The sequence below is a fragment of the Morone saxatilis genome, unplaced genomic scaffold (assembly GCF_004916995.1).
Source record: "Morone saxatilis isolate NCDOM2014 unplaced genomic scaffold, NCSU_SB_2.0 Contig23, whole genome shotgun sequence".
NCBI classification, from domain to species: Eukaryota; Metazoa; Chordata; class Actinopteri; family Moronidae; genus Morone; species Morone saxatilis.
In genome coordinates, this window is record NW_023339796.1 from 6,134,867 (window position 1) to 6,150,372 (window position 15,506).

The window sequence follows — 15,506 nt, forward strand, 5'->3', positions numbered from 1 at the left end:
TCACATCCCTTTCAATGTGGTCAAAGAGGAGAGATTACAATTTCGCACGGCAGGTTGAGTGCTCACACTGAGAAATGGAGACAGAGCTGCAACCTGTTAATTACGCACAATTCAAGACGTGCCAGTAGAAAACAAGCCTATCTGAAGTGTACTCAGACTAGGGAGCACAATCAGGGACACCTCTTAACCAGACATGGGATTTTAATCAGATATGTTAAATTTAGACCAAGCACGAGGTGTTAATTTGTAGGTCAAGGCTTTTCCAGATTTCGCTGTAACCTTTGCCCAGCCTCCATGTGTCCCGACATTAATCAATTGCGATAGAAAAAAGTCGACACTTCCCCCTCCATGGAAAGTAATTTCTTCGGGGCGGTTCAACACACATCATCCTGATGTACACACAAACAGGTCTGGGCACTGGCTGCTTAAAATTAGTGAGGGCCTGCTAATTAATTCCCCCTCTGTCACTGGGGGGGCCCAGTGCAATCTATCTGTGATGCAGCCTTTGTGAGATTAGGCGTCAGATAGGGGAGGAAAACAATATCCATTAGTTTGCAACGCTACCTTTGTTATAACACGGAAAAAAAGTCATTCCATTAGTCTAATTCCTTAGGTGCCTTCTGCTCAGTGGCGGTGATATCTCTGCATTTCAAATCAAATGAAAGCGATCAATGGAACATTAAAGAGACAAATTGTGTGCGACAGACACAAAATGCAGGGAAAGCATTTTAATGAATTTCAATATGTGGCTGACAAAAAGACTTCTTTAATTAAAATGGATCTGATTTTTTTTTTTATCAAATGTTGCTTTTGTCTCATGTGACTGTCCCAAAGATCCCGTGAAGCAGATACTCATGTGGAAAGAAGTTGCACAAACATGTCAAAATGATAATAATGGAATAAAATAGTGTTGCAACTCTAGAGAATAAGTATTCATTTCTCCTTAAAGTTTATGTCTACAAGATCAAATAGTAGGGCATAGACATATAAGATGTAATCAATACTTATTAGTCTGTAACACCAAGTTGTTTACATGCAGCCTTGGAGTATATCCCAATTAGTCAGACATATAGCCAAATCCGAAAAAATGTCTCATGTAAACACCTAAATCATCAGACTGAACTGGCCATTTGGAGATAAATTTCATTTTGTGGAAAAATCATAGCAGATGAAAATTTGTCATGTAAATGCTCTGTCAAATTAGTTGCATGTTTGGAATATTTATAATCATTGTGGGTATAGCTTGCCCATTTGAGCCAAGTAATATTTACTATTTTTAAGGATAGTCTTAATCATGGCAGATGTCATCTTTTCCCATGTAACAAGGAGCAGCATATTCGGATCCTCTTTCTAAATGGAGCTGCTGTGTTGCAGGAAAACATTATTTTTTAAATCTGATATGTTTTTCTTCACTGGCTTGAATACCTTTTTTCAACCTGTATGCACTAGAAAGAAACTCCCTATATATATAAAAAAAAAATACTCTATTCAAAAAATACTATACGCTTAGTGCAGATAAGTGTTTCCTACACAAAATAGCCAGTGTCAAATGTGAAGACTATTGCAATGGATTCTCTGTATAGAGATGGTTTCATATTTTTCCCTTTTCAAGAGCCAGTGTCACTGTCCTTACCTGAGGGCATCCATAGATCTGACGAAGGCTTCTCTCTGGTATTGGCCTGCTCCCAGTCAAGGTCATCATCTCTGCCTTGGCTGTACCCACACGCTGCCAGCGGCTTCTCGAAGTTACAATCGCCTGTGACAAAAGGAAGAAATTTATATGGTTATACAGTTTTTCCATTAACTTGCTGCTCAAATGAATGAATATATAAATTAAATTCTCCTCTTTTTTTTCTCCAGTGGTATTTATAATGCAATATGCCAGACAATGAGATGCATTTAAGTGAGACAGAGTGAAGGATTACTGTAGTAGGCGAGGCACAACATACATTACCATCATTAGCAACACGGCAGTCCAATTTCACAATGACAAGTATGAAGTGTCCAAACTCCATCATCGTTAGGCATTATGCTCCAAAACTGCACCACCATCAGGGATAAATTGATTTATTTTCTTTGCCGGCCACAGAACTTTGCTGTTCATGCGCCCTACTCCACAGAGCCACTCTAATCCTTTTTACAAGCTGCTTGCAAAATGACAGCAAGCAACCATTAGGGCCAGGCTTCAACCGGGCTTGGCGTGTGATCGATTAATACAAATGCCCCTTTATTCCTTGCACCTTAAAGGCCACATAGAGAATGTGAGAGTTGAGCTTTTTTTCCCCCTCCAAAGTGCCTTTCAATCCACTCATAAATCTAAAAAAAAAAAAAAGGTAGTCAGAACAATATGTGGCTGCATAGGAGTTCATACTGGGTATTTACTCAGTGGGAGTTTCATTTCAGAGAAGGCAGATAATGCTGCTTTTACATGGTGTATTCAGGCGAATGGTAGACGACAAACCGGATGTCACGTGAGTGGTAAAATGAGGCCAGAAGAGAATACCGGTAACGGTACATGGCATTTTCAAAGTTCAAATATTTGCTCATTTTCTAGATGTTACGTAGCTCTTACACACAAGGAGAAAAGATGGGCAATTTAGACAATGAGAGGATAATACTGAATAAATTAAGTAAAATAATATACACAAAATCCTATTCCATTCCATTTTGTAAACATGGAATCACGTCCTGCCATTTGGTCGCTGTGACTTGGACAAAATGATATTATGCAGCTTCAGATGCATGATTACACGGTGCTTTGTTGATAACAGATGTGCACTATATTATCCTGCCTCTTGCCAGAAATGAATCCAAATGTTGAATCTGAAAATGTCTGCTTGCACATTGCTAATAAGTTTCTAAACTCCGATGACATACAAATTTTATTGCCTCTTGTAATGTCCTTTGAGACAGAATCTATGCCGGGCCAAAACCAATATCTCATCTCTTACAAGCTCCCTCTGACATTCTGCTGCATAAAGGCTACGAGCTGGGGTTTTTGTTTTCCCATTTATCTCTCTGGTGACATTTACAGTACACGTGCAAATGAGTGGCCAAACGAGGAGAACACAGGATAATTAATATCCAGCTCCATAGGGCAGCTGCTAATGATATATTTGCTGCTTTGTCTGTTTTTTGAGAGGGCGGACATAGGAAGGGGAGAGATTGCCACAGTATCACAGGTAAAAGGTTGAGAAATTGTTGAGAGCTTGTCCAGAAATCCATTGCCTCCTATAGCAAAAAAAAAGCAACGTGATAAGATGTGGAGCTAACAGTACCTGTGTGTCAGCTATAGGTTTCCTGCTTAGTGTGAAACATCAAAGAAAAGCTAACAAATTACAGAGAACAAAGCCACACGTAAGAAAAAAAACACACCAAAGAGAGACAGATACTATTCTTAAGAGTTAGTTAGTACAGTACAAACAGTTCAGACTCCCAAGATGTCTATGTTGCTCTATTTCAGCTAACGCTAACTTAGGTAGTCGTTTGCTAACATGTTAGCCAGAACAGCTTGTTATGCTGAAAGCTCACTGTGGTGGTTTTTGGAGTGGCTTTTGGCTTCTCTAATGGTCAAAACTTCTTAATGAATTTTGCATTTACCTTCCGTAATACCACATTTCTATCATTTACTAACTCTGCCACATATATTAAATGGTCTTTGTTTAAGTTGCTGTCAAGTAGCCAGCTATAGAATATATGAAGAACATTTGAGGCCAATTAGCAAACAATGGGTCACAATAGAAAAGGCACAGGTGTAAATAATACAATTATTGTCATTATCTATTAATAGAAAGGCATCATTAATGCTGTTACTAAAACCCTTGCTTTTATGACACGTGAAAATGTGTGCTATAGTTCCACATATTTGTTGCCACTGTAACAATTATAAAATCAACAGAGAACAGTTTTACATCTCATATTTTTCTTGTTTTACTTGTCCTATGGTACACTCAATGCAAATGTTGTAATATTTAAATGTTATTCTTCTTTGACATTTTTTACATTTCACATAACACATTTACTATTATGTCCAGTACAAATATAGCCTACTTTATTGTAGCTTACTTTAATACAGTTCTGAAGTTCTTTTACTTTAATTTAAATTCACTTGATGCTACTTTATCTTACTTTGTACTCCAAAAGTTACTGGTTAGGCTACTTAATAATTAATACAAAATACAATCAACGAAGAAATTATGATAGTATTGTATTATTATAGATTAAGCTACACAGCAGTATGTGAAGTAGTCTGAATTGGACATTAAATTGATCCTTACACACTGATGCATCAACTATAAACCAATAATGTAATAAATATTATGCAAAAATGACTACTTATGCATAGTGAGTAATTTAATTTTAAGTCAATTTAAGTGTATTTTGATGCCATAGTTTTATTTAAGCAATATTTTGAATGCATGACTCTTACTTGTAGCAGAGTATTGAGTAATTCTTCAACTACTGTTCAGACCTTTGTAATTCCATTTTGAAAGAAGAAGCTCTGCTTAGAACCATGAACATAGAGCATATACCATACACAGCTCGTACAACCTGTAGTGCTAATTGTTGATTACATATGAAGCGGCAGAAACGGGTAGTCAAAAACGTATTCCCAAAACTAGAGAAAGATCTGGGTGAGGAAATCTGAATGAGAAACCCTCATGAATGAATCAACCATCAACATGCCCTTAAGGCAAGACTCTTAACCCCCAACGGTTCAGTTAGAGCTGTTCTGTGGCCAACTATGGTCGTCCTCCACCTCCCTGGAGTGACAGTGTGAAACTCTGGAAGTATGAACGTGGTGCTGAAAAAGAGCATGTACTTCATGCTCAGTCAACTTACTCTCTAAATAAATAAAACTGTCTGTGTTGCCAAGATGCAACTTGGAGAACATTAACATGAGTCTTTGGCTGCAGCGTCACAGGGACTGGCTCCGTTCCATCAATATTTTGACTCAATAGTTCCAAGATCCTTTGCCCTGTGCCGCCCACTTTCCTCTCACAGCATGGTGGTGCTCAAACAAACCCAAAGAGGTGGCTTTTATTGGTGTTTGATATTCAAATCGATGGCATTGGCGAGGAGTGAAATGTACTCTAAGTCAGTGGGTGATGGGAGTGGAGAGAGAATTTCAAACTAAAGTTTAAAAAAGCCATCAAAAAGAATATGCACTAAGCAGATCATATTGCTTGTTTAATTTTGAGAGGTTTCTTCTTCTTTTTTTTAAATGTCAATTCTGTGTTTAATAATAAATCAGGAAAATGAGAGGGGTGAGGTTTCAGTTTGAAACTTCATCCTCTTCAAAGATATAATTAACAGATCTGTTCTATTAAAGAGTCTCTTGTTGCTCAGTTAATTTGAATTGAACAGACATTAAGAAAAAAGGCAATAGGAAGTTAATAAAATAGATTCCTTATATCACCAATATGTTTTTTCCACTGCTCACCTGCAGTTCAACCTGTAGCTGTAATCTTTCTTTTTATCAGTATATGAAGCCAGAAGTTGATACATTCCAATTAAAAGACTTTACTTTAAGCAGAGTAATTACAAACCCCATCCTAAATGAGAATGTAGTGATTATAAACCCAATTACATTGTATAGTCTCTTGGTATACTATGTTCTCTTATTGATTGTCTATGGATCTGAAAACAGTGGGTGGAACAAATCCATGCTTTTTCATTGACTATACTGAAGCACCAACCCCATTCATTGCTTTAGCTGAACTATTTTGACCATTAAACAGGCTAACAGGGTGTGAACAAGCAATACATCAATTTGCATTGCTTTGATTGTTACATAGGGCTCTTGGTATCAGACTTCAGTATTGGAAAATTCTCCTGTATCGCCTGCAACTTGTTATTGACCTGCTGTAGAACTGCTCCGTCCTGAGGCAGACATTAAAGCATCTTGTTCTACAGAAATTCCATGTCATTATAAGTTTTCTCAAATGTGTGACTTTGCAACTGTGAGCGCCATGAATCAAAAACAAAATGTATCACTGATCACATGTTGCATACCATCAATACAAAACGGCTGTTTCTGAGTCAAGAGATTGTGCACATGCATGCAGATGAAAGCATCAATCAATAGCGTCATAATAGTCCTTCTCTCTGTAGGAGGTTTATATCGCTGCCAGTGTGTGGCACAACCCCCATATAATCAGCCTCGACAGCTGCTGAAATAGATATCCCAACGAGAGACTGCCAACTCACTGAAGGAGATTTAACTTTCAATAAAAGCTTCTATGAGGTGTGGGTAGTCTGGCACTACAGATGAATGTGCTCCACCCTGTCAACATTCCCCTTTCAAGAGAAGCAGGCAGCTTGAAGCTAAAAAGGTGGCCCTAGATATGTCATGAAACAATTTATTCCTGAGTGAGAACACACAATAGTCTTTATATTCTCACGCAGAGTGCATTTCAAAGAAATCTATCCATCTTTTCCTGGACTGAGCCAGAGGCCAGAATCAATACCTCAACCCCTCAATGCTGGAGCCAATTTCTCCTAAAGATTTTCAAGTCAGACTTAAAAGGCCTTTTGTTATTGCACCTGTAACAAAAGTAAACTTTAAGCATTAAAGGCTGTGTGTGTGTGTGTGTGTGTGTGTGTGAGTGAGTATGTGTGAGTATGTGTGCGTGAGTGAAAGTTTGGTACTGTAGTGGAGTGCTATGCACACAGTCCTCTCTCTGAATGCCAGTGAATGAATGAGAGTTGGAAGGAGTGTGGAAATAGAATACAGAAAAAGCAGATGTGTGCTAAGGCATTAAATGAAAAATCCAGTGTTATTGAGCATGTTCAGAAAACATCTCCTTGGTGAGGCTGTAATTGAGTTTGCTGTGTTTTGTTTCAATGCCAAAAGCTAATGCTAGTCCTTGACTTTATGAGTATTTTGTTCAACTATATATATTTTTTTTTTTTGAGAAATACACTTATTTGCTTTGTTGCTAAGAGTTAAATGAGACGATTGATACTAGTCTCATATCTCTACGTTCAATATGAAGCTGGAGCCAGCAACTGGTCAGCTTAGCTTAGCATAAAAATTGAAACAGGCTGTCCAAAGGTAACATAATTCACTTATCAGCACCTCTAAAGCTCACTAATTATTTATATCTTGTTTAACTAATTCTTACAAAAACCAAAGTGCAAAAATGTCACTCATCTACCTTTCAGCAAGAATGCGAACAACCGGTTTGTTTGATAGGACATAATGTAGAGAAAGAAGACTGGAAAGTTTCTAGGCAGAACATGAACTCTGGACTTTGCAGATAAAGAACATAGTTTGGCACCTGTACGATAATTACTAGCTACTATATAATTGTTGGTAATTTTCTACCCAGTCATTTTTAAACAGTTACATATGCCATGTTACAAAGCAAGCAAATGAACAACAGTGCCATTAGTGTGGTGTATACTGTAGCTTGTATGGCATCAGATAGAATATCCTCTGAGGGAGGAAACTGAGCCCTTTTCCAGCATAACCACTGCTTCAGTCCCAGTGGCAGATATCATTGCTGCAAGACCTCCTTAGCCCCTCTGCCAATTCTGCAATTACCAGCCTTCCAACCTGCTCTGTCTGGCTAGGAAATCGCAGGTCTGCTCTTTGCCCCAATCTGCCTCAATGTCTGCACTTGTTTTAACAAACATCTTGTCTGCTGGCGTCCCCGCAGACTGAAACCACAAGGCAATCTTGGGTAATTTAAAACCAATGTCGACTATCTCCCTCCACCACCACCAGTTTAGAGCTCCAGAATCCTACAGCTAAGCCCCTTAGGGACTGATAGGCCTTTTCACTCTGGCCCTATTTCACTTATCTATTGGCAGCTCCTGCCAAGGCCTATCTCTGCACTGAATTGCATGTATATATACTATCTGTTTGGGGACTTTGAACTGTGGGATGGGATTTAGACAATCAATCTCAATATCATTATCAATCACGTCTTGCTGTTCACCACATTGATTCGAGGGGAAATAAAGAAGTTGGAGTGGAGATTTCCACTGATAATCTGCCTGGCTGAGCCATGCACTTGTCAGCAATGTTTCGCAAAACAAAACCGACAAATCACATCTAGTGTGACGGAACAAAATCAGGGCAAAAAGAGAACATCGCATTTGTAAGTAAAGATGGTAAAATACATCTGATGATGTATGAAGCAATGAATATTTTGATTTAAAAATATTGTGCACAAATTCATTATGAAAAACCCTCTGGCACTATATGTAGCTCACAACTATCTCATTATAAAAACCTCTTTGCCTTTCCAGGGCATTTTTTTTGTCTTGTCAACCAAATATCAACTTGATGAATGTGCTTTACATCAGGCGTACAACATAGTTCCTGATCAAATCCACCCTTGTGCACGGTTAGATGTACATCGAAGATGACAGGCAGCCTTCTCCTTAGATATGCTAAATTTTGACAGATGATTTTCAAGCTATGTGTGCCAGAACAGGGCTTGACGTTCTCTTCCACTGCGCCTGTCAAGAACTTCCAGTAAATGACTTCAAATCCATCTCCATTTTGTACAACCTGCCAGGCACCAATTAAGATGAATATGGAATCTAACTCAGAGACAGGGAAGAACCTAATTGTCATTTTTCTATAAGAAATAAAAATGAGGACTTCAGGTCTGACTGCACAGAAGTATCCTGTGGTGATAACAGCACAAAACAATCTAATTTCTCTCTTAGTGCAAGTCCATTTTGAATCGCAACTTTAAGTTAGGGGCCAAATAATATAGTTAATTTACACTAAAAAGCAGAAGAGCTCCCAAAGGTTGAAGATCAGATTTAATCAATTTCCAACCGAGACAACCACCTGCTGTGCTCGGTGTTAAGTTTGCTGAGAGGTGGCTTTGGTGCGTCCTGACTCCGACTTAACGGCAATGAGACTGGTTAACAATGGCTTCTCCTCCTATTGTTCCCAGCATCCTCATTCTTGTCTCTATCCACAGACAGAGCTACAGTCTGTCTGTCTCAGTGCCTCTACCCTCCAGAGAGAGATAGAGAGAGTGAGAGAGGGGGAGAAAGAGAGAGAAAATGAGGCAGTTTCCTATTCAGCGTAATGCCTGTTGATACACTGAATGGCAGAGTGAAATAGGCTTGTTTGGCTTCCCATTTTCCTGTGTTCAACATGCACCCAGAAATGATATGGTGACTGAGCATAAAAGGCGGTCTATTAAAATCACTGTTTATTTGTTGCACAAGTTAAAACTGCACCAAGGCGAAGATGGTTTTTGATCAGTGAGGTGAGGAAAAGCTGAGAAAAATACTAAAACTCTGATTGTCGAATATCCTAAATAAAAAAACAAAATAAACATCCTGCTGTGTTTAAATGCCCTGCTATTGTTGATGTGTATCCTGTGCTGCAGAATCAACTTGTAAAGGTGGTTTAAAGCAGAATTAACCCTCACCATTGATTCACACACAGAGAAATACTAAATATTATAAGACTGGAAACTAAAACTTCCTCCAGCGTGGTTTCATGTTTGATCCAGGTGTGATGGGCCACTGGCCTGAGCTTCAATCAATGAAAGACAGTGTAAGAGAAGAGAAAACTCTAAGGTTTCCAGAAGAGAATAGATCCAAACCTGGACAGGGAGCCTTCTGGAAGAGAAAAAGGAATAAGAAGCCAGCCTGTGCTCAATGCTAAACACCCCCCTGGCTCACTCCAATGGAAAACAACATCCCCATCCCACAGAGGATGACCCTTCAGACTGAACCCCTTCAATCCTTCCAAAACCTGCTAAGTCAACAAACCTTTGAATTCTGGCTGAAGAGTGTAAGAAAGAAGGGATGAAATGCTAATGTCAGTATCAGTAGCTTTTCCCCTATTCTCTCAGAGTTTCCCAGAGTCTAATTTGTCAAACATGCAAGTAACAATGCCAGAAATTAGCCCAAAGGGAGGTTTCCTCCAGAGGAGAGAATGATTATGTTTGATCATGAAATAAACAAGAACATTAACATGCTTTGTTGGTTTTCCAGAACTGGAACAAATGCCTGTTTTTATGTGTGGAGGAGGGAATAATCCAAGGTTGAATGTCAAAGAATTAGGAAATCACTAAAGCTAATTAGAAAATGTAGAAAAATAGAAGAAAGGTTGAATCAATCCCTCTTGAGAAGGAGAAAATCTAGGCCACAAGGCAAAGCTTGCGCATTCAGGCAGAATTATTAGCTTGATGAAATATCATTATTTTACTTTCGTGTCATGACATGTCGTCAATCTAAAATGCGGTGCGTTTAATCCCCCGCCACACACTGCCATGTCGAGCTTGAAAAGCCTGACCAACACGTGGACACGCAGTGCACAGGTGGATCCCAGCTCAGGTGAAAGGTTGCCCTGTAGATCTAAGTGTGTTGCCTTGACAGGTGTGGCTGAAGAGATTTCAATCCCAGTGGGATCTTTTTCAAAGTGCTGTCTTAGGGTCTTCACCTGCACACTTCAAACGCCTTCAGACCCTTTGTTTCTCTGCTGTAGCCCCATAAATCAGCTACCTAAAAGAAAAACCCCATGGCCAGGCTTAATCCTCCTGGGTCAGGGGTAGCCAATGTGGAAGGCATGAGGCATATGAGCCCCCCTCTTAAATTTACTGTGTGTGCCCAGCGCTTGTTGTGCTTGGCAACAGGATGGTCTGCAGACTGGTCAGCATTTATCTCAACAAGTGGGAGAAATCTCGTCTTACTGTGTTTAACTGTGTTGTACAGCCTCATTTCAGCCATGGTGTTTTAAGACAATGTAGATAATTATACCGATAAAGATCACTGCCACCATTTACCATGACATTTCTCTCCTAACTAAAGCACTTAACAATATCATCCAAATGATTTTGTCCCTGTAGCCAAAATCCATTTCTAAAACTGACATTACAGCCCATTTCCACTGTGTCCAAATGCTGCCCAGCATCACGGTTGATTGTCCATCAGTCTGCTTCTAATAAGGGACGCACTAATCCTTATTACAGTCTTACAAGCCAAAGGTTAACAGTGCCTTCTTGAAGAATATTTGACCATGGTTAAAGTAATTTATGCTTCACTTTATTACTCCCCACTGCCACCATTTTGTCACATTATATTTTGTTTTTACTCATACAAGGATGTACCTTCCGCTGGAGATGGGACTTTTCAAAATCCTATTTTTGTCCACCTCTTTATTGTTTTAGGATGAATTCTTTAGTCTATTGCAGTCTCTCTTTTTCTTCTACTATCCTGCCACTGGAGCTAGCAGCCGGCTAGCTTAGTTTAGCTTAGCATAAAGACTGGAAACAGAAGGAAACAGCTAGCCTGGCTCTGTTTAAAAAAAAGTAGCAAAGCTCCTCAAAAGCTCACTAATTAACACATCATATCTCATACAAAAACCAGAGTGTAAAAACAATATGTGCTGGAGTAGCTACTTCTTGGCAAGGTGCAGTCATTTCCTGGAATCTTAGCTGGTTGCCTGGCAACCACACATGGTTTTTGTAGAGATTAAACAAGCGAGATGTAACGTGTTAATCTGTCAGCTTTAGAGGTGTGGGTAGGCAGATTCTGCTACCTTCGGATAGAACCAGGCTGGCTGTTCGCCCTGTTTCCAGTCTTTATGCTAATCTAAGCTAACTGGCTACTGTCTTCAGTTTCATATTCACCATATAGATTTATGGAATCAATCTTCTCATATAACTCTCAGCAAGAAAACGAATGAGCTTATTTCCCAAAATGTCAAAGTATTAATGAGGGCAAAATCTTCACTAATGATATCCACGATATGGCACTTTGGATCAGTGCATCGAATTCTTTCTAATCTGTCGTTGAGATTTAGAAATACAGTAAATCGGTGTGAAAACCGTTTTGTCCATTAGCCACAATTGCTTCCGCACCCTAACTCAGCTGAAATTTTATAGTAAACAAGGTGCGGAGATGAAGCAACGATTGCATTTTGCTGCTAATTCACACTGACTTTCCAACCTATTAAGGACAATTTTAAAAATAAATGCCTACTCTTTACAACTCTGTGCAGCTGACCCACTTTTAATATGATAATGCATGTACAGGTCACCTCTATGTAGTGAGTGACAGAATACCGTGTGACAAATTAGACTTTTCGGCTGGTTTGTTATCAGTTCAGACAGTCAAGTGGTATGAATAAGTCAAGGAAACAAAGGAATTCCCCAACTCTCATTAATATTATTAATTTTTAAATCCAATTATTGTATGACAGCTCATGACCTATTTTCTGATTTAAGTGTCCTATCAAAACCTAACACATCACGGATAGTAGAGAAACCTTTAAAGTTTTAGATGGTTATCAAGCTACTGTGGGGTGTTTCCTTTGGGAGACTTTGGTCCTCCAATCTTGGTCGCCTTCTGTCGAGTCCCTGCAGGAGAATATTACGATCTAGCCACTGTAACATCCAGGTGAATGATCGCAGGTATTAGTCCGGAGCACACAAACTTCTGAGGCACAGCACCTCTCTGATCTCGTTACACTGCAGGTTTTTTCATTAACAGTGTGACAAATGTCCATAAAGTCATAGTGCAAGCACATTCTTGCTGGACAGAAGAATGAATTTACAACGGGAGGGGGGACGCAATGTGAACAGAAGTCGAGTACAGTAAGGAGAGCAAATGTGCAGATTGAAGCAAAATGATCTGATTGGTTCAGTGTAATAATATAGAACCTGAAAAATAATATTTAAAAATATATTGAGGCAGCAATAAAATTAAGTAAATTGATCATCAATATGGATATGTTTAGTATTGGACCTGAAGTTTAGTTAATGAATCAATTAATCCATTCACAGAAGTATTTCTATTACTGTTTTTACTATTATTTACTATTTAAGTTCATTTGAGGCTTTCCTGTTTTCTCTAATTTACATCACTTCTTTGGGTCTTGCACTGTTGGTTACCATGGGCCCTGGACAAAAGTTTTTGCTCTTCTTTATTTGGCAGATTATCTGATTATGAAAATAATTGTTAGTTGCAGTTAGTATAGCACCAAACATCTACATCTATAAAGCCTTCCACCCACAGATATTAACCTTCAATGCCCCATAAATCACAGAAACACAGGAATAAACGTGTTTTCTGAAAAGGACATCTCTAAAAATATGTGCCCACACAACAGTGTCAATCTACTTAAATCACTGTGCATGCCTACTAATAACTGCAAAAAAACAAATAACAAAATTTATAAATTTAAAGATTTAATATGAATTTTTAATCTTTAATATTAGTCAAAAGGGTACGTTAAAATGACAAATTAGGCTGATTCTCAACAGAAAACTGGAAGGGTTATGTGTTAAGATTTTGTGTGATGCCTTAAATACTATAATCATCGAAATCACTTCCCTACAGGTCTTAGCCTCGGCACATAGAAACTTAAAAGGCCAGCATTGAAGAATTGAGAAGTATAAAAGGAACATACATAGCCAAAAATAGTCTAATCACATGTATTTAAGTGCTAATTGACTGAGGAAGTTGAAGCTTAAACCTTAAAAAAAGCAGTCATAAATACTTAAAAGACATAATGTGTGTTTTTTTTGTTCTGGGCTTGGTCAGTGCACAGGCTCCTGCATGTTCAATGATCTGCCATTCATCTAAAGCTCTCTCAGACAGATCAGAAAAAAGAACTTCAGCAAATGATAAAAGCAGTATCTGCCTTGTAAGTGCAAGTCAATAGACATATTTCTTTGACATTTACATTCCCTCAATTTAATGTAGTGCGATGAGCCTGGTCAACACGTCGTGGACACTCTGGCTCTGTGAATAAATACACTCTAGGACTCAGTATCCATAATTACATACTTCTGTATATGCTGCATATAGCCTAGTTGAGTAGTCAGCTTTAATATATCTCTGCAGTCAAAGCAACCATAGCCCTTAATCAAAGTAGGAAAATAAAAGATGTGTTAGTCATCAGTCACTTTATATTGTCTCAGCTTGAAATGTCACTTGTATAATTTAGTTATTTTTCAAAATAGTAACTGAGTCTCTCAACAATCTTGAGCATTGTGGAATATGCTAAAATAGTTGAACTAAAAACTTTTTATCTGCAGTACCTGGAGGCTAGTTATTCATAAAATCAGTGACAGCTGTCAATCTGTCTATCTAATCCCTCAGGTCCTTATGAAAAATGTCAACGTCTGAATGACCACAAAGGTCATGATACTCACAATACTCTTATATTTGAGGAAAACGTCTCATCCAGTACAAACATCAGTTTGAGTTGCTTGCACTGCTTGACCATCCCACAGGCCTTTCGGCCTATATTGGTTTGGCCAGAAGAGCTAAATCAATCATAAAACAACAAGAGCTGCCAAAGCCTTCTTTCACACCCCAACAATGCAGGACTCACTGCCATGTAGGCTATTTTGACATGGTTTCAGAAATGTCACCGACATCAACAGGGACAGGATGCAAATGCTGCAGGGCTTGTAGCTGTCATGAATATGAGAATATCAAAAAAGAAAAGACAGAAGCAGTTAAAATATAGGAGATGATAAAATATTTAATGAGCCTTGGACCCCAGAAACTATTAAGATATCTTAATAACCAATTTATGGAAAAAGCAATAACAACTAGAAAAGTTTCATTTTATATGAAATTAGCTCTATCTTCTTTATCTGAAGGGTTCCAGCGCCAGGTTCAGTCAAGTTTACATCAAACGCTGCTAATCCAGAATAGTGAAAAAAATTATCCCTTTGATGGAATTTCACCATGGCACAGATCAACAAATTGAACTAAACCACAAAACACACAAAAGTACCTCCAGGCAATGTGAGATTAGCGCGCGCGAGAGAGAGAGAGAGAGAAGAGAGAAGAGAGACGAAGAGAGAGAGAGAGAGAGAGAGAGAGAGAGACGGAGAGACGAGGACGAAGGTTTAGCGAGAGCGAGGAGGAGAGCGAGAAGAGACGAGCGGAGAGAGATGGAGAGCGAGCAAAGCCAGGGGTGTGGGGGGTTTGTTCGATCTCACGCAAAAGCTGCCTAGATTCAGGGCTACTGGAGCAGATCGACCCCGTCAACCACAGGGCCATCAATACTTAAGCTTACTACAGAGAACCACACAACACCCAAGCCTGTAAACTACAGCCTCATATTATAGACCTGAATTATGAATGATTATAAGCTTTGAGTGGCATCTAGTGGTTTGGTCAATCCCTTTATGTCTCCCTGATATTTTTAAAAGGGGGGGGTGCTAGAGGTCGATGACCGGTCCTTTTATGCAATAACAGAAATGTAAAAAAAGCTGAGCCTGCTGCGGAAGAGAGGTCATTGTATAACACAATGCTTGTGTTTATAATAACACAACATTACGCCTTCCTTGACAACTCCTGGCTTGGGTTTAAGGTCTTAACAGTTGCTCTGCTGGGGGACGCTGAATCGACATTTGCCCAACGGGGCCGGATACGACCATCCAGCGCCCGGCTGAACCGATGGTTGCAACACCAGCTTCAGTCCCCTTGCTTGGGCCGGAACAAAAAACCCAAAAAAATACCTCGCAAACAGGGGAAAGAGCCCCATTTGTCCTTTTTTA

At 39.1% G+C, this 15,506-nt stretch overlaps 1 protein-coding gene across 6 annotated transcripts in view; it reads right to left on the reverse strand.

Moving 5' to 3' along the window:
* Window positions 1–15,506, reverse strand: part of LOC118334671 (receptor-type tyrosine-protein phosphatase mu-like) — a 162,745-nt gene that overhangs the window by 123,366 nt on the left and 23,873 nt on the right. For all 6 annotated transcript variants that reach the window (XM_035670694.1, XM_035670698.1, XM_035670697.1 and 3 more), the window contains exon 2: window positions 1,634–1,756. In XM_035670694.1, coding sequence (XP_035526587.1) covers window positions 1,634–1,756 — 123 coding nt within the window. The remainder of the gene's footprint in view (window positions 1–1,633; window positions 1,757–15,506) is intronic.